This window comes from Doryrhamphus excisus, chromosome 10 (assembly GCF_030265055.1).
Source record: "Doryrhamphus excisus isolate RoL2022-K1 chromosome 10, RoL_Dexc_1.0, whole genome shotgun sequence".
In the NCBI taxonomy this organism is placed as follows: Eukaryota; Metazoa; Chordata; class Actinopteri; order Syngnathiformes; family Syngnathidae; genus Doryrhamphus; species Doryrhamphus excisus.
The window spans coordinates 5,617,216-5,639,691 of NC_080475.1; the positions used below are offsets into that span (position 1 = coordinate 5,617,216).

Genomic DNA, 22,476 nt, shown 5'->3' on the forward strand with positions numbered 1-22,476 from the left:
ACATGACCGACTACTGCAAATATATGAATTAACAGACAACTTTTTATTTTTTGAATTTTTTAAATAAAAAAAAAAAAAAATTATTCAGCTCCATACAAACAACACAGGCATTGAAACAGGAGCTCAGAACATTCAGAGATTCCACCATCCGATAAAAAAATGTAATTGTAATCAAATTATTGCAGAATCAAGGTAATACAAATAAAGGACTTATATGCACTATTTACAGCTGTACATGTTGATTAATCCACATCTTATTGCACAGTTTATTGCACGATTAACAGATTAACGGACAACTTTATTATCTTGAACTTGGGCTACATTGACATCCTTATTCAGCTCCATACAAACAACACAGGCATTGAAACAGGAGCTCAGAACATTCAGAGATTCCACCATCTGATAAAAAATTAAAAAAAAATTTTTAATTGTAATCAAATTATTGCAGAATCAAGATAATACAAATAAAGGACTTATATGCACTATTTACAGCTGTACATGTTGATTAATCCACATTTTATTGCACAGTTTATTGCACAGTTTATTGCACAGTTTATTGCACGATTAACAGATTAACGAACAACTTTATAATCTTGAACTTGGGCTACATTGACGTCATGGCAGAACTCCTTATTCAGCTCCATACAAACAACACAGGCATTGAAACAGGAGCTCAGAACATTCAGAGATTCCACCATCCGATAAAAAAAAAAATGTAATTGTAATCAAATTATTGCAGAATCAAGGTAATACAAATAAAGGACTTATATGCACTATTTAGAGCTGTACATGTTGATTAATCCACAGCTTATTGCACGGTTTATTGCACAGTTTATTGCACGATAATTATCATCATCATATAACAATTTGATTTCTTAGCTGCTGGAGTTGTTCCACTCTTTAAAAACACTATTTTCAACAATAACATAAAAGAAATATTAATATTAAAATTAAAATAATATAAATAATAATCATAATAATTACAATTTAATTAAAATTGTCTGACTTTTTTTTAGAAAATGTCTTATATTCGGGTCAATGCTGTATGGTAATTATATAATGCAACCATACTATGCTAATAAATATATGAAAATAATAATGTAAATATATTCACTATAATATAAATGAATAATAACCGTTGCTGATTGTTATTTCTACTTCTCTTCGGCATATTGCGGCGCAGTGTGTGTATCATACCCCATATATCTTTGTCTCAGGTTGGGCTGTGTGTATCTCCTTTGGGATTCTTGCTGCTGAGAAAGCACACACACACACACACACACACACACACTAGTTTTACTGTCTTCCTGCTACTTAGCCCTCTCAATTTATTTCCTCTTCCCTCGCTATTCTGCCCGTGTTGCTGTTTTTACGCCAACCTCTATCCGTCCTTCAGTGGCGTGATAGACATTCCTCACACAGCCAATGTCTCCAAGGCCGACACACATTTTGTTTAATTGTGTTTGCTGGCTGGAAATAGCCTCGTCCCTCTTTGCTGGGGTCATAATTAGCCCATTTAATTTTTTGGGGGGGCTTCTTGAAGCTGAGATGGAATAAAACTGTTCCATAAAAAAATACAATCGTGACACTTGAATGAATACTTTGAATGAACATAGTCCGTACAGACACAGTCTCAAGTTCTTGTTTTTTTTTTAATGCACAAGATTAGACACATGCAATACAGAAAATCATATGTAAATGTTACACTTAGGGGGGAAAAAGTAAATAATAAATAAATTATAATAAATAAATTGACAATAAAAGCACAAACACTTAGGGGGAAAAAGTAAATAATAAATAAATTATAATAAATAAATTGACAATAAAAGCACAAATACTGCATATTTCAGAAAACAACAGATGGAATAATACAGCACTCTACATGAAGCAATGAAGTCTGTAAAATTAAATAATTACAAAAAAAATTCTAAACATTGTTACAACTATAATGATGAAAATGGTAATATTAATGATGATTATAATAATGGTCATAATAATAACAATAATAATGGTGATAATGATAAAGATATAACAATAATGATAATAACATATTAATAATAATATTACAATGATAATAACAGGGGAAAACAAGACTGTGGCATCGAACATGATTATTTATAAGCTTTTGCTTCAGCCTACTCCTTTTTTGCTTGTGATCAGATAGTTGAATACAAATGTAAATAATGTAAAGTTATATTTTGATTGATGGTAAGAAATGCACTGTAATGTTTCATATATTTGCCCAAATTAAAAATAAAAAATAAAAAAAGAACATTTGGTGACTTTTCCCTTCTTCTTCTTCTTCTTCTTCTCTTCCCAGTGATCTGCTGTCTTCGGAGTACGTGGAGAAGCATTTGTCGGCCAAAGGCAGGACGGTCATCACCACTGTAAGATTGTCCGCATCATCCACCATATTTTTTATATTTTATATTTTAATAACTGACGGAGAGGAATCACATTAATTATTCAACACATCTACATTACACGCTATTACATGTGATTGAGCGTATCTTGGTGCTTTCGTTTTGTGGTTTATTCGAGTCACTGTGTTGCTTTCGATGTCACAAAGTGATTATTAATAACTGGTGGGAAGAGCATTTGCATCAATCATGCAACACGTCCACATTGCGTGCACACGTGCGACTATATGAGCACTCTTACCGTGGGCTTTATTTGGAGTCGTCCTGTTTATTTTTTTATGACAAATGCCGGTTATAATTAATAACATCAAATTATGCAGCACGTCTACTTTGCGTGCCTGGGCCAGTTTGAGAAGGAGGGTACGGTGGACTTTAATTTTTGTGGGTTATTTCGAGTCGTCTAATTGAATTTTATGACACAAAATGTGTGTTTTGTCATTAATTATTGGCGGGGAGGATTATTATTATGGTTATTATCCATAACTGCCAGAAGTGATGGCATTGTTTATATGTAACGTATACATTGCCAGCGCATGGGCTGGTGTGTGAATGTTATACTGTGGGTTTTAATTTTGCAGCTTATGTTGAGTCATCCTGTTTATAGTTATCGTCAGTAACCGGTGGGAGGAGCAATCGCAATATCTATATGACATATATCTACATTGCGCATGCCTGTGCCAGTATGTGATAATGCATACTGTGGACTCGAGTGTAATTTTGTGGCTTATTTGTATGACACAAAGCGGTGGTTATCATTAATAACTGGTGGGAGGAGTAATCGTATCGATTGTAGCGACACGTCTACAACTGTGCAGGCATGTGTACTGTGTACCGGGCTTTGATTTTCTGGAATATCGGAGTCTTACTGTTGTTATACTGTAAAAGTTGGCATTAATAACTGGCAGGAGGAGTAATTGCGTTATTTACGTGACACGTCTGCATTGCCTGCGCATGTTGTAGTGTGTGAATGAGGCTACTGTGGATTTTAATTTTGTGGCTTATTTCAAGTTGTCACGGTCATCGTGAATAACTGGCGGGAGGAGCGATTGCATTAATTATACGATACATCTACGTGAATCTACGTTAATTGTGTGCCTTATTTCAAGTCCTTCTATTTATTTGTATCACACAAAGTGGTGATTATCATTAATAACTGGTGGGAGGAGAGCTCTCACCATGTCATTCTTGTCCAATCATGCCGACCCCCGCTTCTTTTTAAGTGTGCAGCCCAACTCCATTCACTCGCTACTGCGGCGGAATTGGAGTCGCTGTGTCACAAAGTGTTGAACTAACACCAGATTAAGAGTGATAATCCACTCCAATCTTAGGGACTTAGGGAGAGCCCACCGAGGCGTTGTTACATCACATAAGTCGCCGTTTCACGATGGATTAGGATTGACTCCTCTCAGCCTCAAAATGAGTTGATATTTGATATCGTCCAGGATGAACCTAATTGCGATGCTATATTATATATTTTTAATTTAGAGTTCTCATCCCTCCCTGTAGAATATTTGATATTTTTTTAAGGATTAACAGAACAAGGAAGGCCTTCAACAGAGCCGCCATCCTCAGTGTTTTGTGTGTTTACCCTGCAGCGACGCATCAAACTAATGAAAAGGGCAAATTTCTCATCACCTTTGTTGGTATTTGCTATCCTGTGTGAGCCATAAAAGCACATGAGCGAGCAGTTCAAGTCAAGTTGCCAGGTGCACGTTGCCAGGTTTGTTCGCACTTTGAGGAAAGATGCTGCTGGTGTGCATAAACGGTAAACACCAGATGCAGATGTTCCGGTTTTTGATATTCAGCTTTTCCCAGCAAAGCACGTGCGTGCAAAGTCGTAAAACGCCAGGGCGTAGCAACGCGTCGCCATGCGCAGCATCAGCGCAGCATCAGCGCAGCATCAGCGCAGCATCAGCGCAGCAATCGATCCTCCTGATAAAAGCCGAGTTTCCTCGGGGAGTCCAGCTTCCTGCTTAATGGCCCTTAGGCGGCGTGGAAGGGATTTTTAGACGTTGTGCACTTCAGTGGGACATAAATGTGTTGACGCTTGCAGAGATTGTAAATAAAGGGAGAGAAGCGTTGATGATGACGTGCTACAGTATATCTTCTCACGCAGGGGCGTCACTAGGTTCTGAGGACGGGGGGGGGGCTTAGCCCCCTGGAGATGCACAGAATGAATGTAGTTGATGTTCAAAAAAAATCCAAAAACCAAATAAGGAACAAGAACGAGAATATAAATTTCCCACTTTTAGACAGATTTAGTAGAGATACTCAATTGTTTTAGGTCACCATTAAATGTACACACAATCTACACAAGCTCTGCAACCATTCTGTCATCAATGATTATTAATAATAATAATATATATAAATAAATAAAATTATAATATAATAAAATATAATATAATAATATATTATATAATAATATAATATAAATAAATTAATTAATAATAAAAATATATAAGTAAATTATAATATATATAATATATAATAATAATAATAATATAATATAAATAAATTAATTAATAATAAAAAATATATATATAAGTAAATTATCATATATATAATATATAATAATAATATAATATATAATAATAGATATAATAATAATGATCATATTATTATTATTACTATCATTGTTATCCTTCTTCTGATTATTACTACTACTAGTAGGCTAGTATTGGCCTGCTTATTGGCTTGCTTATTAACCTACTTTTGCCCTAATTATATGAAATTTGTATAGGAAATTTTTGAAATTGTCGAAATATTATATGAAATTTGAGATTTTTTTGTAAAAAAAAAAAAAATCAAATTATTTAGGGGGGGCTTAAGAACATTTTCGACCATTTCAAAATAGCCCTAATGACGCCACTGCTTCTCACATGACCAGCATGTGTGTGAACCTAACAAACACCAACATGTGTGTGTTTTCACAGGGAGGAGAACACTGCTACTATCAGGGGAAGGTGAGAGATGTTCCTCGCTCCTTTGCCGCCCTCTCTACCTGCCACGGACTGCAGTAAGTACATACACCGTAATTAATACTTCTACTGCATGTGCACCCTTCACTTACATCTAGGACAACTCTGCTTCGCTTTAACGTTCTAATCAGAGATGTACAAGCTTCTTCTAGCCGGGGGCCACACAGTGAAAAATGAAGGATGGTTGCTTTCCTCATTTGAGCATACAATTTCTGGTGTGTGTGTGTGATGGGAAGAAAAGCTCTGACTGTTGGTTGGCTATATAAATCTCTATCCCCCAATATAAGACAAGGTATAATATTGAATCTTTTCTTTCTATCTTTATGTGGCCCCGCATTTGACACCTGCACTATGGGGGACATTGGAGCTGGTCCACACCAGGAAATGCGATGATGAGGGCGTTTCACCCTCTGTGTGTGTGTGTGTGTGTGTGTGTGTGACTGTACAGCGGCGTCAGACATTACAGTCAGAGTACTTCCCATAAGCTGCGTCATGTATTTACCATAATATATATCCTGCTGTCTTTGTGTGTGTGTGTGTGTGTGTGATTGACATACGCATAAACAGAAACTTAAGCCTACACTGCAATAATAGCTCTTAACCGCAAACAGAGGGGCTATTGTTGTTCGATTCTTCCGTCGCGTTCACCGTCGGCTCGTGTTTCTATTCAGTTGGACTGTTTAAAGACGACCTATAAATACTCATTTTCAGGTTTTTGTATTGAATGGTGGACTCTATAAACTCCACCCGCGCAGAAAGCTTTCCAGTCCTTCCAGACTCTGCACCTCTTCCCGCTCAAACAGTCTCCCGCTGAGCCCACCCTGCTGGGATTGGTCACACTCCATCCACTTGCTTTATGCACATGCTATACTGCTACACGGGCAACCACTTTTGTCCGATTCTTAACATAAAATAAACACAATTATGACGGTGAGCTTCCTCGTTTGACTCTTCAACACGACAACGTTGAAAAGACGTCGGACTTCAGCAACAGTTTGGCCCACAGTCCTTCGTATCGGCCCACAAAACGGTCCCGTGTGACGTGCCGTTGACAGACGAGCCGGGAATCGGGAACACCAACCACTTCTGCCTGATGCTTGCCGCTTCGGGCACACCCCAAGAAACATTTCCTGGGAGCCATTGCGCTACGTGCTGGGCATGCCCATATAAGGAAGTCAGGGTTGCATTGACGTCTTATTATTAGTGTTTATTATGCACCACAACTGGATTAAGATCATTTGGACACAATTCTCCCAAATGTGACTTAACCCACTAATCATTTGTAGTCCTTATTGGTTGCCATCATTAACAGAGACTAAATTGCGAACATGTGCAGACTGTACCCCCCATCCCCCCCTGGCTTGGACACAGCCAATCTCTTAAAAGCTTCAGATAAAGTTAATTAACGGCCGTGGCGCGGTCACTTCAGGTGCGCCCACGCCGCCGCCAAAGACCTTCACCTAGCTGCTGAATGAGAAACTGATCTATGACTTATTAAGAGAAGTGCTCGCGGCGCCGCGGCGACGACGTGCGCATGTCGTCTGTTTGAGGACGCCGGAGCGTTTTACCCAATTTCACTGGCCTGGCAAAACATCTCCAGGGAAGGAAACCTCCAAGGATGCGCAGCAGAAGATTTTTGATGTTTTTGCAGCTGAATGACTGCTCATAGTATGGATTGTTGACTCAAAACTATGGCACATTCAAGGACCGCTGGGACATAAGCATGTAAAAACGACAGTACCTTTTATTTCCGGAATAGATACGCATTTTTATACAATTTTATGTAGTTATGACCAAAACTATTTTTAAAAACGTGTCTATTTTAGGGACCGCGAGTGCTCCCGTTATATAGACTACAGGATCTTAGACGAGGTCCTTAAAAACAGCCAAGCGCTCCTGTCATATAAAACATCTTTGACGTGAGTTTTTACTGTTTGTGCTTAAAAAAAAACAACAAAATTCTCCACTCATTGAGAATCTTGGACGAGCATTTCTGTAGTACGGATCGGTCCTGTAAGTTCCAGGATAAACCGGAATTTGCCGAATGTTACCGTCCATCCCATCCATCCGTTTTCGATGCCGAAAATCTCAAATTTGTGCAAATGTTGAAGTACGGTCCCCTTGTGTACTCATACCGTAAACCTCGGATATATCGGAAATTCGCTCACAACGGACAGATAAAAAAGAACCGATTTTTCTGTAATGCATTTCCAATAAAAATTCATTGCATATATCTGATTTTTTATAACGGATTTCGCCTATTTCGGACAAAATCTCCAGTCCCGTTCCAATGCATTTCCATGAAATTTCCCTGGCATATATCGGATGGCCGCATCGTTATGCTAATCTTGTTGATGTCACTGGCTATTGTCTTTCTCCTGGCTCCAGATTTAGGACAAATATAAAAGTGAGTGACGTCAATAATACTAGCAATACTAGAATGAGATCTTAACCTCACTATTGGAAATAACGTAGGCCTGACGGGCGTAACAGGGCCTAGCTTAATTAACAATTTGTTATGCTCAGAGTTCAATAAAGTTAAATTCTCATTACCTTACGTCTCTTTTCATTGCCCAGTCCAGGTACATTGGAAACATAGTCAAGGAAGTGCCTTTTTAGAACGGATAAAATCCCATTTACGCATATACCGGATATAAATCCCATATATGCGTAAAACGGACATTTTCCGGTATACGCATATAACGGATTTCGCTTATATCGGACAAAACCAGTGGGAACAATTGAATCCGATATATCCGAGGTTTACTGTATTTAGTTTGAATAAATGACCTTGTACCAACCTGCAACATGTGACGACTAACACTTTGACTTCCTTGTCTTGCAGTGGAATGTTCTTCGATGGCAATCACACTTACCTGATTGAGCCGGGAGGAGAAGGCCGCACTAACGATGTAAGTTTTTACACCCGTACCGTTGAATAATCTGCTCGTGGATGCCGCTACCAGCCGATAATGAACCTAAAAAAAATGGGATTACAGGATTGAAAAAAAAGGGGGGTCAGCCATTGTCCTGAGAGGATGATGAGACAAAAATGTGTCTCTAACACAACGTGCTCCGTTACAAAGCCTGCGGTAAAGAAGCCTTCAGCTAATTAGATAATAACGATTAAAGGCATTATGGATCTCAGATTGCCTCGTGACGCCCCGAGCTGGAGATATCGTGTGCATGCGTTGTAGTCTCTGTCCTCTCTAATTAAAATAGCCGCAAGATGTGAGTCCGTTTCTACTGTTAATCAGCAAAAAGGGACAAGATAAGCGAGGTAATGGACTTTGGGGTGCGCTGGCTCCGTACTTGTTAGAGAGCTGTCAGCACTCCATTCCTAAACGAGGCTCTCATACCGGAGCCAGAAAGTGATGGAGGTGAGAGAGGATAAACGCGGCAAACGGAGGAGTCCTTTCATGAAGGGCAAGCTCAAATAAATGCAATCCTTTGATTGGTTGTCACAGAATTGTATTATGACGAGGCTGTGTTTTTTTTTTGTTTGTTTTTTTTTTGCCTTGTCTCCTCACGCTTCACTCCTCTCCCGTGTTTTCTGGAGACGGTGAATTATTCAAAAGAGCAGAAAGCCAGTTTAAATTAGCTGCTCCTGTTTAGACCTTCTAGATCAGGGGTGGGCAAACTTTTTGACTCGCCGTCCGCATTGATATAACAAAATTTCCGGGGGGGCAGACTATATATTTTACACGTAACAGTCCACCTGGTATTATTGTATCTGTAAAATTGTCATGCAATCTGCTATTATTATTTATTATTTTATATTTATATTTAAATATTTAAAAAATAATAAAATATTATAATAATTAAAATAAAATTAAAATAATAATTATTATATTATTATTATGTAAAATATGCAAATATAATATGCAATATAATAATTAGCATTATTATAATAAATATAATAATCATAATAGTTATAATGATAATAAAATAATTATTATTTTAATTTTTATTATTATTATGTGCTTGTGTCCCTTTTTTCAGGAGCACTTTGTAAACAACAGACCATGTCAAACAACGAAATTGATAAAACCATCAAAAGGTTGGCTCAGGCCATGATGCCAGGTTGTATGTTGAGTTTAAATTAAATACTTTGGAAAGATTGGGCGGGCCGTATTCAAACACTTGGCGGGCCGGATGTGGCCCCCGGGCCGTAGTTTGCCCACCCCTGTTCTAGATCCTTGCTGGCAAGAGCGTCTCAAAGATAAAAGATAAGCCGTAAAATTGAATAACAGTCTGATGATGATAACCATAGAACCAGAAATGAAATTTCATTCATTTTTTTACCGCTTTTCCTCACGAGGGTCGCGGGGGTGCTGGAGCCTATCCCAGCTCTCACACAAAAAAAAATCTCACAGGACGCGGGACTTCAGCCCTGTTAGAATCCAAAAATATTGCCTCCAAGTTGGAAGTGTGATGGTAACCATAGAACTGGAAATGTGAAGAGACTCATTCATTCATTTTCTACCGCTTTTCCTCACGAGGGTCGCGGGGGTGCTGGAGCCTATCCCAGCTGTCTTTGGGCGAGAGGCGGGGTACACCCTGGACTGGTCGCCAGCCAATCACATAGGCACATATAGACAAACAACCATTCACACTCCCATTCATACATATAGACAATTTAGAGTCGCCAATTTAACCTAGCATGTTTTTGGAATGTGGGAGGAAACCGGAGTACCCGGAGAAAACCCACGCATGCACGGGGAGAACATGCAAACTCCACACAGAGATGGCCAAGGGTGGAATTGAACTTGTTTTTTCTAGCTGTGAGGTCTGCGCGCTAACCACTCATCCACCGTGCCGCCCTGAATGAAACCAATACAATGAAAATAAGTAGTTTTACCAAGCAGATGCTAACAAGGATAGCAAAAACACTAGCTGATTTGTCCGCAAATGGAAAAAGGGTGATGATAACCACAGACCCAGAAACTGAACTTTCTGTGTCATTCAAAATAGCGGTCCCGTCCAGTCTAATATCAGCAATATGATGAATTAAATAAGTACTAGCACAGAAACGAACAAACAACAACAACATGGACTCTCAGGCATGCAATGTTCTCATGTGGATTAAAAATCACGTAATCAAGCAAAAATCACCACAGGAGGAGGAGGCGTGTGTTGAGATGGAGTCGGCATGACTCCTGACGGCCATATGGTAAATCCATCTGCCCCTTTCTTTGAGGATGCGGTAAAGCCGTGACGTGAGCAGAGCGCATCCTCCATCAGCAAACGTTGAAACGTAACGTACGGGATTTTCCAGGTGCTACTGTTGAGTCGGCATCTTTTGTCAACCATAAAAGCACATGAGTGAGCAGTTCAAGTCAAGTTGCAGCAGGTGCACGTTGCCAGGTTTGCTGGGATGTGACTGTTCACACTTTGAGGAAAGATGCTGCGGTAAAATACCATATGTTCTGGTTTTTGCTCTTGTTGTTTTTGTTTTTTTTAAACAACCTAGACCTGCTCCTCTGAGAACATTTCACCCAAAAAAAATCAATTATAGTTGCTCGTTAAGGATGACATTGCTGACAGGAAACTGGAAAAAAAACATTTTAATAAAAATTTATTCAAACATCGCTTTTCAGTAGCAGTTTAGGTTCTTACCTGGCAACTGTCAATAATAAAAACAACCACCCACTGTATAATTAAACTAAAATAAAGTAAAACTAGCAGTCAACAGGATGTTGCGATACTGTCACCTAGTGGCATTTGAATGGTGATAGCTGAGCTTGCCTATGTCTGTACACTTATTCAGTTTCGTTTTTTAATATTCTTAAATCTTAAAGCCACTGCAAAATGTAATTAAATAAAACTAAAATAAACAAATCAAAATAAAACAGATATTTGTGGGGGTGGAAAAAAACGGAAAAAATTCAATTTCAAATATCATTCTGATACTGACATCACCGGTACCATACCATATGTTCTGGTTTTTGGTGTTGTTTTTTTTTTTTTTAAACAACCTCACCTGCTCCTCTGAGAACATTTCACCCAAAAAAATCAATTAATGTTACTCGTTAAGGGTGACATTGCTGACAGGAAACTGGAAAAAAAATTAATAATCGCTTTTCAGTATCATTTTAACGTTCTTAACGTTCTATAATTCAACTAAAATAAAGTAAAATATTGTCGCGATACTGTCACCTAGTGGCATTTGAATGGTGATAGCTGAGCTTGCCTATGTCTGTACACTTATTCAGTTACGTTTTTAATATTCTTAAAGCTTAAAGCCACTGCAAAATGTAATTAAATAAAACTAAAATAAACAAATAAAAATAAAACACAGATATTTGTGGAAAAATATTTCAAATATCAATGTGATACTAACACCACGCCGATATTTGAATAGATAGGGGTTTTTTATTCCATGTTTCAGTCGCCAAAGTTTAAGTAAAATGTAAGTAAATAAAACTAAAATAAACAAATCAAAATAAAACACAGATATTTGTGGGGGAAAAAAACGGAAAAATATCCATTTCAAATATCAATGTGATGCTGACATCACCGGTATGTCGATATTTGAACAGATACGCCCACTCGTACTTTGTCAACTGGTCAAGGCAGACGGCCGCCCCACACTGTCTTACTTGGAGAGGTTTTTTTATTCCATGTTTCTGTCGCCGAAGAGGGTTTTCTTTGTTGCGAATAGATTTTTTTTTCCTTAGGAACCTTCAGCTAAGATAAGATGAGGTGTGCTGGTTTTTGGGGACGGAAGAGGCTGGGGGAGGTAGCTGGGGCTGGGGGGTTGGGGAGCTTCCATGTGGTGGTGCCATGGTGGATTTTTGTGGGGGTGATGATTAGTGGCAGGTTGTGACTGACTGGGGGGGGGCTGCCAAGATGTTTTTTTTTGGAATAAGAGTGTTCAGTGGGTTTTGGGGGGTTGGGGGTCGGGGGTACCACCAGTTCATTCACACATACAGAACCAGAGCTTGTTACACCTCATTGCATTATATTCATCAGCCAGTCATCCAAGGAGGTGTCGTGTCCCGTGGCAACGCAAGCCCCGCCCCCCCCTTGTCTTTGTAGCCCAACATATGAAAGCCATCTGTGTTTAGGGCCTTAATCTCCATCCGCTACACACGCCCTGCGGCGTCTGAGGGCCGATGGGGGAACAAAGACGACCACGCTGGTCAGTCAGCAGTAATGCTAAATAACACACATAACCACCAACAACAACAACAACAACAACGCGTGGCCTGCACTTCCTCTAATGAAGCTCTTAATAATCACCAGCCGCTGAAGTCAGCAAATTATTATTATTTTTTATTTAAAAAGTGATCATGAACGAAGCAGACTACGGCGCTTTATGCTGCTGGCTGTTCGTTTGAGATTCCCGCTTTAAAGATGAGACTAGTAAACACCAGGGAGATCAACGTCTTGACGCTCACCCCCCGCCCCTCGAGACTGCTGTGCTGTGATCATATAAATATTTATTAACATCGTTTTAGAAGATCAGACCAGACGTCAGGGAGTTATTGTCTCGTCTGCTTGCATGTTCGTACCTTCGTGAAGCGCACACAAATGAACTGGTGTGTTTGGAACAGCTGATGTTATAGTTGCTCTAGCATCAACACACAATGCAAATAGCATTGTATTTCATTGTATTTCAATACAGTGCAATAGGTTGTATGGTAATGGTTTAATTTCATTTGAACATGCATCAGATTACAATTGAATGCATCCCATAATCAGTTCCCAGTTCCACATGTCCAAAAGGAGTAGGAAGAAGCAAAGCTTATTAAATCCTACCCCTCCATCTGGTACTTTTACAATCAGTAACTGTTACATTTGTTCACTTCCTGCTTTCCATAATACAGTTTAATGTTTTTTTTGTTTTTTTTTATAAAATTTAAATAAAAATTATTTATTTTTTAATAATGATATGACCATACAATGCCATAATGTGTACCATAGTAAGTGTCAATATAGTGATGTGTATATATAGCACATCATGACTGGTTCAAGACTTGAATTGGCTCATTGTTGTTTGCATTGTTTGAGGTCCTTACTCAATCCATTCCATAGTTTGATTCCACATACTGAAATGCTATAGCTTTTTTAACGTAGTCCTAGCATATACGTGTTTCAAATGTACTTCTTCCCTGAGGTTATATTTCTCCTCTCTTGTAGAGTAAGTATTAGATGACATTTTTAGCTAATTGGTTGTTTTTAGCCTTATGCATTATTTTAGCTGTTTGACAATTAACTATATATGTATGACATTAATGAGCACCTAACACAGAAATGTGATTGTGTGTGCTAAATGAAGGAAGAAATGACACAAAAATCACATTTTGTTTTTAATGGGGGGGAAAAAACGTGTACAAAAACTACTTTCTTTCATTGACCTCAATATAACAAAATAAAGTGTCCGACAAATTCTAGTGTGTTCTTTAAAAAAAAAACTAATTTGGAATGTTCATTAAGTGATGCAAAAACTTATTCTAGTACATGTATCATCATTTGACCCGCGTGACCAATGTATCACATTACAGTAACAACAAACTACAACGTTTTACAGTGTGAAGTGGCACCGTTGCTCACATTAGTACTTCATATTAGTGCATTAATAACAGCTGCTCACATGATCAACAATACGTTACGCCAAAGTAGCAGGCACCTCCAAGAAATCTTCACATGGCATCATCGCATACTTCATGTGGTGAGAAGTCATTTGCAGTTATTTGGCATCCAGTGTCCAGGCTTCCAATGGATGAATATTTGCTACTTATTAGGCACCAAACAGTGAAAAGACTAATTAGTAGGACATATTTTAGTGGTTTTTTTTTTTTTTTTTTGAACATACAAACACTCCATTTGCACCAAGAGCGTGACTCTTTGTTCTTCGGTAAATGTCATCCTTCATTAAACACTTTGAGTATCTCGACAGGTGCTCGCTTCTATGATCAGCAATTTCATCAGCCTCTGAAGAGGCTCGTTAACTCGCGCCTCGTTATTTTTATTTTTTTTTGTTACTGCGTCACCACAGGAATGTCAATCTCGATGGCCGACGTGCGTGAGCGGCTGGAGTAGCGGTGGCCGACGTAGCTGTGTGCGTAGGTCTGGGAGGGCGCGTAGGTCTGAGAAGGTGCGTAGGTCTGAGAGGGCGCGTAGGTCTGGCTGGGCGCGTAGCTCTGAGAGGGCGCGTAGCTGTATGCCCGCCCGCCTCCTGCTTCTGAGCCGTACCCATCAGGAGCAGAAATCTGAGACATGTACACTTGTGGCGGTGCGGGGGCGGCCACGCTTTGCACATACCCCTGCGCCGGAACATATGTCTGCGTGTCGATCACCGTGGGAGGGTAGGCCTGAGGCGGCGGCATGGGCTGAGGGCCGTAAAGCGCCGACGGGGGGAATCCGTTAGCGGTGAGCGGCTGAGTAGACGCGGAGGTGGACATGGAAGGAAGTGGCAACCAGAATGGCGAAGGCAGCCTTTTGCACATGCAGTACCACATAAACATGAGCAGGGCGGCTAACATCAGCCCCCCGGAGCATCCGATGGACACGTACACGGCAAAGCCGTCAGTGAAAATGTTATCGTATCTTTTGTTGAGCTCCTTAGTGCGGAACAGGAACCAAACGGAAGGCGCGATAGCGATGGCGCCGCCCAGGAAGAGAAACATCCCTGCCACCAGGTGACATCCCGCGCTGTTCACCAGGAAGCGGATGCTTTTAATATCCGGTTCGGGCTTGTCTGAGCAGCAGCAGGTTTTACACATTCCGGCCATGCACAGCAGCAATGCCATCGAGCCGAAACCTAAACCTGCAGGCAAGCAGAACTGCAGGAGCCTCAGGTCCAGCTGGTCCACTTTGGAGTACCACTGGAAGAGATGTTGTTTTAGAACGCAGTAAAGACAGGTTCCTACCTAGGAAAAATTTGCTACTGTTGCAAGGTGTCAGTACACCACAAACGTAGTTCTTTGGCGTAAAAATATTAACAGTTGTAGCTTGTTTTAATATGCAGATCACATTATGTTATTACATTATTACTTCACCGCCGTACCTCCGAGTCATAGAAGTAGCATCCCGAGTAGCCATCTTGTTTGACGCATTTCGCCCACAGCCCATCGTAAACGCTGATGTTCTTGGCATTGCGATTGAAGGTGACCAGTCTGGTCACGCGCCACTGAGGGATTAGGGCTGCTACTGTCATACCGGCCACAGACACGAAGGCTATGAAGAAGGCAAAGGCGTTGGTGGCGTGGATGTCCCGGCAAGACATGGTGGTTTTTTTGTCGTTGTTGCGGAGAGGAGCTGTAAATCACAAGGGGGGGAGATAAAATACCTAGAAGAGGTAGAGAAGAAACCAGGCAAATGTTATTATAATAGCATCATTTTGGATTGAGAAGATCAGCTGATCTAGTGATAGTGAAGTAAGGCCCACCCCCCTTTGTAGTTCTATTCACTATAGTGTGGTTGACCTAATATGAGCTGTCCCTGAGACAATGCTCTCATTTCACTTGCAAACAGACTCTGTGGTGGAGTCCACTTGGGAATGGGGGGGGGGGGGGGGGCACGCCAGGACTAAATAAGTGAACAATAGAATTACACATAAAAAATACAACTAGATGTTTTTTGTTTGCTCTTTATCTCAGGCATCTTCCATTCAGTTTTAATAAAACATTTTTTTGCAATATGTCCTAATCACATGTGGTTCTATATGAACGTGAACTCGGTAAAATCGATTGTTTATTATAAAAAATCAGGTAAGTTCAATAACAATGACGTCATATCCTGTCAGTGACCACTGCACCGTAACCAGCCAATCAACACACCTGCCAGCCAGGTAGCCTCGCCAGCTAACTGCGGCGTCAAGTTTGCTGAGTAAGTAAGCAGGCAAATAATCCAATTTTACTTTGTCATAATTTGAATTTGTCATAAAAACCCGCGGCGTGCCACGGGAAGCACTCGTTATAAAGGTAGTTTCAATATAAAAAGTCAGCTTTGCTGTCCCGACTGTAACGGCTAGCGGCTAAAGCGTTAGCATTTCACAGCCACCTGTTGAGCCTTCCTTCGTGTGCGGCCAAAACACGGTTTAAAATCGGAAAACTAGACACACCAGACCAACTCGTATCGTACCTTATTTTTCCAGCAACTCAATGGTGTTCATAGTGAAATGTTGTGGCGTTTGGCGTGTGTCTTTTTAGTGTAAAGTGTAAAACAAAAGCCAACGAGTAGCGTTAAGGTACAGGAGCTAGCTAGCTAGCTAGCTAGTCAACAGGATGTAGCATCAGGGAGGAAAGGGAGGGCTTTCCCCACAGCGCAGTCTCGCAGGTTTGCTTACTTGAACAAACGTGTACACAATATGGAGGCTTATTTGACGTAATAATGGTGTATATAATGTATTTCGGTTCCCCTCCCATCTCAGTGATGGCGTTGTCGCCTCCCCTCAATAAGGACAGTGTATTTCAGGTTTTTCCAAAAGGTTGGTCAAGAGTTGCTGGTCGCTTGTATTCCATACCTTGCTACTATATTAGAACTTCCATAGCAAATTATGCACAATTATGCAAATTACAGCTAACCTGGCAATGAATGATGTTTGCTTGCAGGACGTTTTCAATATTTAGATTATAACTTTATCAAAAAACATCTGCACCAGTGGTGCCCAAAGTGCATATTCTACAAATAAAATACAAGTTAGCTTTGTCACCCATAACACAAAGCTAGGATTTGTTTATAAAACTACAATAGAATATTTCTACCATCTTCATTGTACAAAATAGTAATGGTATGGTTTTATTTCATTTGAACATGCATCAGATTACAATTGAATGCATCCCATAATCAGTTCACAGTTCCACATGTCCAAAAGGAGTAGGAAGAAGCAAAGCTTATTAAATAATAATAATACAGTATAATACAGTTGTTTTTGTTTTTTTTTTTTTTTTAAATAATGTACCTCGTACTGAAGTACGAGGTGATATTTTTGCAATTGTATAGTATGTTTCACGTCTGTATTTTTGGTGGAATTTGTCGAGAGTGTGTGTGTGTGCAAGCACTGGTAGTCAATAAAAACAATTTATTCGGGGACTCTAAGCAACACAGACTTGGGATTAATTGATCTACTACATTCTCCTTTTATCAGGCACATGGTTGACTCCATTTAAAGTTGTTAAAATTGATTCAAGTCCTATTAAAACACTGAGTAGCCAATAAATGTTAACATTCACTTGCCTTTTGTAGCCGGTTCCTCCTTATGGTTGAAAGTTTTCCTGCAATTGCAGCCATAATTGCTTTTTTTTTGTCCTTCAGGAAGATGACGGCGTTCACATGATATACAAATCTGGAGGAGGACCAGATGGACTTCTTCATGATCTCGCTGGTGAGACTGAGTATGGAAATGGGATCAAGACAGTATTTTGGTTGAGAGTGCTGATGGGACTCGCTTCTTTTAGGTGATCTTCCAGAGCCACCTTTTCCCAGTCCTCCCTTTCCCGGATCAAGAGGTGTTCACAGGAGAAAAAAGAGACAGGTGTGTATATATAAGCATTGTGTTATGTGTCTGTGTCCCACTTGTATGTGTTTTGGTATTTGTTCGCAAAGCTAAAAGGCAAGTTTTCTCCCACTCAGCAGCTCTCCACATCCTCCCAGCTCTTCCTTTCCATGAAATATTAACCTCCTGCGTCGTCTTTTATCACATATCCGAGTTGCTCTCACATGTTTTTGGGAAACTAAACTTTGCATATTTTAATGTTTTGGTTCTGTTTTTGGTATCATCTTGTTAAGAGTTGATCAAATTGATAAAAGTGTGATTTTGTTTGCCTTCCAGGCTCCACATATGTCACGAAGCGTTGAAGATGAGACTAAATACATCGAACTGATGGTGATCAATGACCATTTAATGGTACGTTACACTTATTTATTGATATTTATTGTTTTCATTTTGGATCCCCATATGACTTTGCATTAAAAACAGTGCAATATATGAAGTGTAATGATTTTATTTATAGTACTGAAGCAATTATGGTAGCAGAGTAGTAAAAGTATAACAAAGGTGTTTTGTGGGTGTGTGAGACATGTACTTTATAGTATGCTAACATTATGTAACAATTTACCATAATGTGGCTACTCTGCTGCCTTATATGTTTAGTTAAGTCACAACATAGGCAACTGGAGCTAATGTAATGATCAGTGTGTAAATATTATGTTTCAATGTTATTATATTTACCACTTATGTGTTTATTTCCCTTCTGTGTTTCATTCCAGTACAAGAAGCATCGCCTCTGCGTCGGCCACACCAATAACTATGCTAAGTCAGTGGTCAATATGGCTGACATGGTAAGAATTGTATTGATCCTCCTCTCGGAAAACTCGCCACAAGCACTTCCTGGTATCGGCGCTGATTTGTCACTTTAACCAAGCTGGCTCTCCACCCTAAACAGCCATTAAGCAGCCACTCGTGAGTGTTCAGTTCGAGGACCGAGCGCGTAGCAGCATATCAAACTCGCTGTCATCGCGGTTATGCCTCATCGTGCCTTTCTGTGCTTCGCTATTGAAATGCGACCGGACCTTGCAGGGTCACGACTGTAAGGCGATCAGCTGGAGAAGCTCCGGAGAAAGGTCGTGCTTTTTTGTCACGGCCTTGAAAAAGACTGTGGAAAGTCGCCATTGATTTCCATGTGCGAGTAGAATTACCTTTATGCCCGATGAGGCTGCAGCAACGAGGCCAATTGCAGCACTTTATGTCGTAGGTTGCATCAGGAACAACCTAAATCCTTCTCAGAGGCGCCCGAGTCCTGTATTGGAACCGTTTTGTCCAAAATCTAGCCTCAGTACTGGAATTTAAACTTGTAGTAAGTTTTACCTGGATCACAGATACACTAACATAATAGAGTTAGATTACTCATTACCAGAGTAACAGGCACCTAACGAAGTATCACGGGTCATGACTCCATGGAAGCGTGGTTTGGTGCTGATAAACAGGCTCCAGGGACTCATAAAACTGGTATAAAATAGTTTGTTGAGGACCCTTTCATCATTTTAACTTTTAATTTTTCCAGATTTTCAAGGAGCAGCTGAATACGCGCATTGTGCTGGTTGCCATGGAGACGTGGTCCGCAGACAACAAATTCAACATCGACGACGACCCCATGGTGACCCTGAGGGAGTTCATGAAGTACCGGAAGGACTTCATCACGGAGCGATGCGACTCCGTGCACCTCTTCTCGTGAGTTGGAATTAAAACGCTCATGACGGGATTACAGTGGAGGCTGCCGGCTTTAATGTCGGTGTGTCGCCAAAATGGCCACCCGTCGACACACACGATGTCTTGCTTTTGTCGACAGCAAAGTAAATACGCAAGGCAAGCTATGGCTAGTTTCAGTTGATGTTGTTAACCGCTTATGTCGACGTGAGTCAGCCAGCCTGCGGGGGTGTCGACTTAAAGGGTTCCGCTGCAGCGTCCATTTCCAGCAGCTACACGTTGCTGACTCTTTACCGTTTGGTTTCTTCTCCCCAGAGGGAATCGCTTTCACAGCAGCTGGGGTGGCGCTTCCTACATGGGGGGAGTGTGCTCCCTCTCTAAAGGGGGAGGAGTCAATGAGGTAAAACTTTGGGATGTTAATTTGTCGATGATAACAATAACAATAGCCCGCCCAGAGCCCTCTCTTTGTCTTATGTTTATCTTCTGTGCCAGATTTATTTGGATTATGTCCTTTTGTCTTTCTCCTCCAGTATGGAAAAACTGATGAGATGGCCATAACTCTGGCTCAGTCCCTGGGGCAGAACATCGGCATCTTCTCCGACAAGAAGAGGATCCTTAATGGTACATTTGTGTAACCCGCGTGTTTGGCAAACATTTACAATAAAAACCCATAACTTTTTTGTCTTCCAGGAGAGTGCAAATGTGACGATCGCTGGTCGGGCTGCATCATGGATGATGTTGGGTAAGTTACACTACAGCAATGTATAATAAGCATTTGGGGGCCCAAGGTAAACCTAGTCATTGGGGCCCTGGGGGGTTTTCTCCGGGTACTCCGGTTACCTCCCACATTCCAAAAACATGCTAGGTTAATTGGCGACTCCAAATTGTGAATGTTTTACTATATGTGCCCTGCCATTGGCTGGCGACCAGTCCCCGCCTCTCGCCCAAAGTCAGCTGGGATAGGCTCCAGCATACCCGCGACCCTGGCGTGGATTAGCGGCATAGAAAACGCTTTTACTGTCATCGATAAGAACATTAATCGACATTTAACATACCGTACTTTACCGCTTCGGCACTCACGTTTTTGTGATGAAAAGCGTCACTCTCAGCGTCATCGACTGCGTTCTCCTCGCTGCCGCTGTCATCGTGTCTATGTTTGTTGTGACTGTGAAAAAGGTCGACGCCTTCTGTAGTTTTCATCAAAACTTGTGTCGTTTTAAACATGTGAATTAAGGCAAAACTTTAAATTGAGGAAAAAATATTGTTTTTATGAGACGTTTGGGTGCCCCTGGAAAATCACGCGTCCCCGACCAATAGCCTGTGTTTGCTTCATGATAAGCCCGCCCCTGATAATATTAAAACCTCAGTTGCGGGCTCTTTACACTTGATTGCACAATAGACCTGCTGCAGTTGAAGAAGTCACCAGTAGGTGTCACCCCAGGCCCCTTTTCTAAACCGTGCTAGTGATTGGTACTTTGGTACCCCTTTGGACGCTTGATGACGCACTGTTTGGTGTTCTGTTCATGATGCTAGCACACATCCACTTTCCCTCTGCATCACTGTGATATGTGTTGTGCATTTGTGCAATTACCCCCCCCCCCCCCCCCTCCCCCCCCTCTTAAATACTTCTTGCATTCCCCCGTCTATCCCAAATGGGACAGCAGGTGAGCAGAAGCCTGGCTGGAACGTTGCTTGCGCTCCGTTTGGGAGAACGGTTGTAAGCCATCGCAACCTTTCTCGCCGCAGTTCGACAGCCCGCTGCAAATGTCTGTGTCTCGTTCAAATGATGTGAACTAAATGCAGTTTGATGGCCCTTCACGGTTTTCCTCCGCTCGGGCTGTATTTGTCATCATCATGTTGAACATCAGCGCTACGTCTGTGTTGTTTGTTCACGTTTACGCTCAGCTGACACTTCATTAGGCACACCTGATATCCAATCTATTGAGATCCAGTACGACAATACTGCCTTTACAAAGGTAATATTTACTTTTCTAACATTTTACGCCTACATTGCTTCAAACTGCAGCCTCAGTAGTAAACAAACAAGTGAGTATTATTAGCTTTGGAAAGGCGGTGCTTTTGTGTTGGATGTCAACAGACTGAGTAGGTGTAATTAACAGGTTTTTTTTTTTGCTCATTTGTTTATTTTAGAATATAGCTTCATCACTTCCCATCATTGTCTCGTCCATGTGTAATCGATTGATACTGTCTGCAATGTCAGTCTCATGGTAAATGAACGCCTATCCCTTTTAACCGTGTGGTACGCTACTCCCCCGCCCGATTGGGCCCCAGTAGTACTCCCGCCTTCTGTCTTAATATGGCAGGAGGTCACGTGACAGAGGACCAGCACCTCCGCGCCCTGTCGCCTGTCTTCTTGGTTGCTCTCTCGCTCTCTAACGCCATTATGGTATTTCAGACATTTGTATTCAATGTTCAGCCACAGCCATGTCCATTGACGCCAGCTTCCTGCATGTTTGAACGTTATATTTTCACAGGCTTATCTAATGTATGGAATCATAGCTGCTACAAGACAGTGGAGGTAGCTTATTATTATTAATTATTATTATTATTCCTTTGTCACTTTCTTTCCAACATGCCTTACAAAGTTTATGTTTTCACAGTTCAACAAAGTCCGAACAGGAGTAGAAAGAAGCAGAGTTTATTTAATTCTACTTAAATTCAATGTGCAAGATGTTGGGTGAATGGGGTATATGCTTATTGTTAAATGTTAACCACATTTTTTTTTGTATTTAAAACCTTTTTTTTTTTTAAAAATATCTCATGCAGCAGTATTTTAGCACACCATGGAGGTAGCTGTAGCGCTCAATCAGCCTCAATCTGGCTGAGCTCCTATGACAGTAAAAAGGGAATAGAATAATAATAAAGTCCGCCTGCATCCATCCATCCATCCATCCATCCATCA

General features: G+C 40.7%; 2 protein-coding genes across 16 annotated transcripts in view; one reads left to right on the top strand and one right to left on the bottom strand.

Annotated features, from left to right (window-relative positions):
- Window positions 1–22,476, top strand: part of adam22 (ADAM metallopeptidase domain 22) — a 52,705-nt gene that overhangs the window by 17,911 nt on the left and 12,318 nt on the right. For 12 of the 13 annotated variants that reach the window (XR_009131816.1, XR_009131818.1, XR_009131817.1 and 9 more), the window contains exons 5-15: window positions 2,321–2,387; window positions 5,354–5,436; window positions 8,244–8,310; window positions 17,663–17,732; window positions 17,806–17,882; window positions 18,180–18,254; window positions 18,617–18,688; window positions 19,411–19,577; window positions 19,869–19,953; window positions 20,084–20,174; window positions 20,244–20,295. Coding sequence is in view for 9 of the 13 variants with exons in the window: in XM_058084103.1 (XP_057940086.1) it covers window positions 2,321–2,387; window positions 5,354–5,436; window positions 8,244–8,310; window positions 17,663–17,732; window positions 17,806–17,882; window positions 18,180–18,254; window positions 18,617–18,688; window positions 19,411–19,577; window positions 19,869–19,953; window positions 20,084–20,174; window positions 20,244–20,295 (906 nt within the window). In the remaining 4 variants the exon portion in view is untranslated. Of the gene's footprint in view, window positions 1–2,320; window positions 2,388–5,353; window positions 5,437–8,243; window positions 8,311–16,162; window positions 16,235–17,662; window positions 17,733–17,805; window positions 17,883–18,179; window positions 18,255–18,616; window positions 18,689–19,410; window positions 19,578–19,868; window positions 19,954–20,083; window positions 20,175–20,243; window positions 20,296–22,476 lie in introns of those variants that run through there. The other variant, XM_058084108.1, reaches the window with a different exon arrangement.
- The window catches only part of cldn12 (claudin 12), a 120,772-nt gene continuing 112,371 nt past the window's right edge, over window positions 14,076–22,476 (bottom strand). Inside the window, exons 1-4 of one of the 3 annotated variants that reach the window (XM_058084128.1) lie at window positions 16,490–16,626; window positions 15,414–15,695; window positions 14,502–15,231; window positions 14,076–14,465 (exon numbers count right to left, since the gene is read on the bottom strand). In XM_058084128.1, the coding sequence (XP_057940111.1) occupies window positions 14,386–14,465; window positions 14,502–15,231; window positions 15,414–15,632 (1,029 nt within the window). In that variant the 5' untranslated portion in view covers window positions 15,633–15,695; window positions 16,490–16,626 and the 3' untranslated portion in view covers window positions 14,076–14,385. Of the gene's footprint in view, window positions 15,232–15,413; window positions 15,696–16,489; window positions 16,627–22,476 lie in introns of those variants that run through there. The other 2 variants (XM_058084127.1, XM_058084126.1) reach the window with 2 other exon arrangements.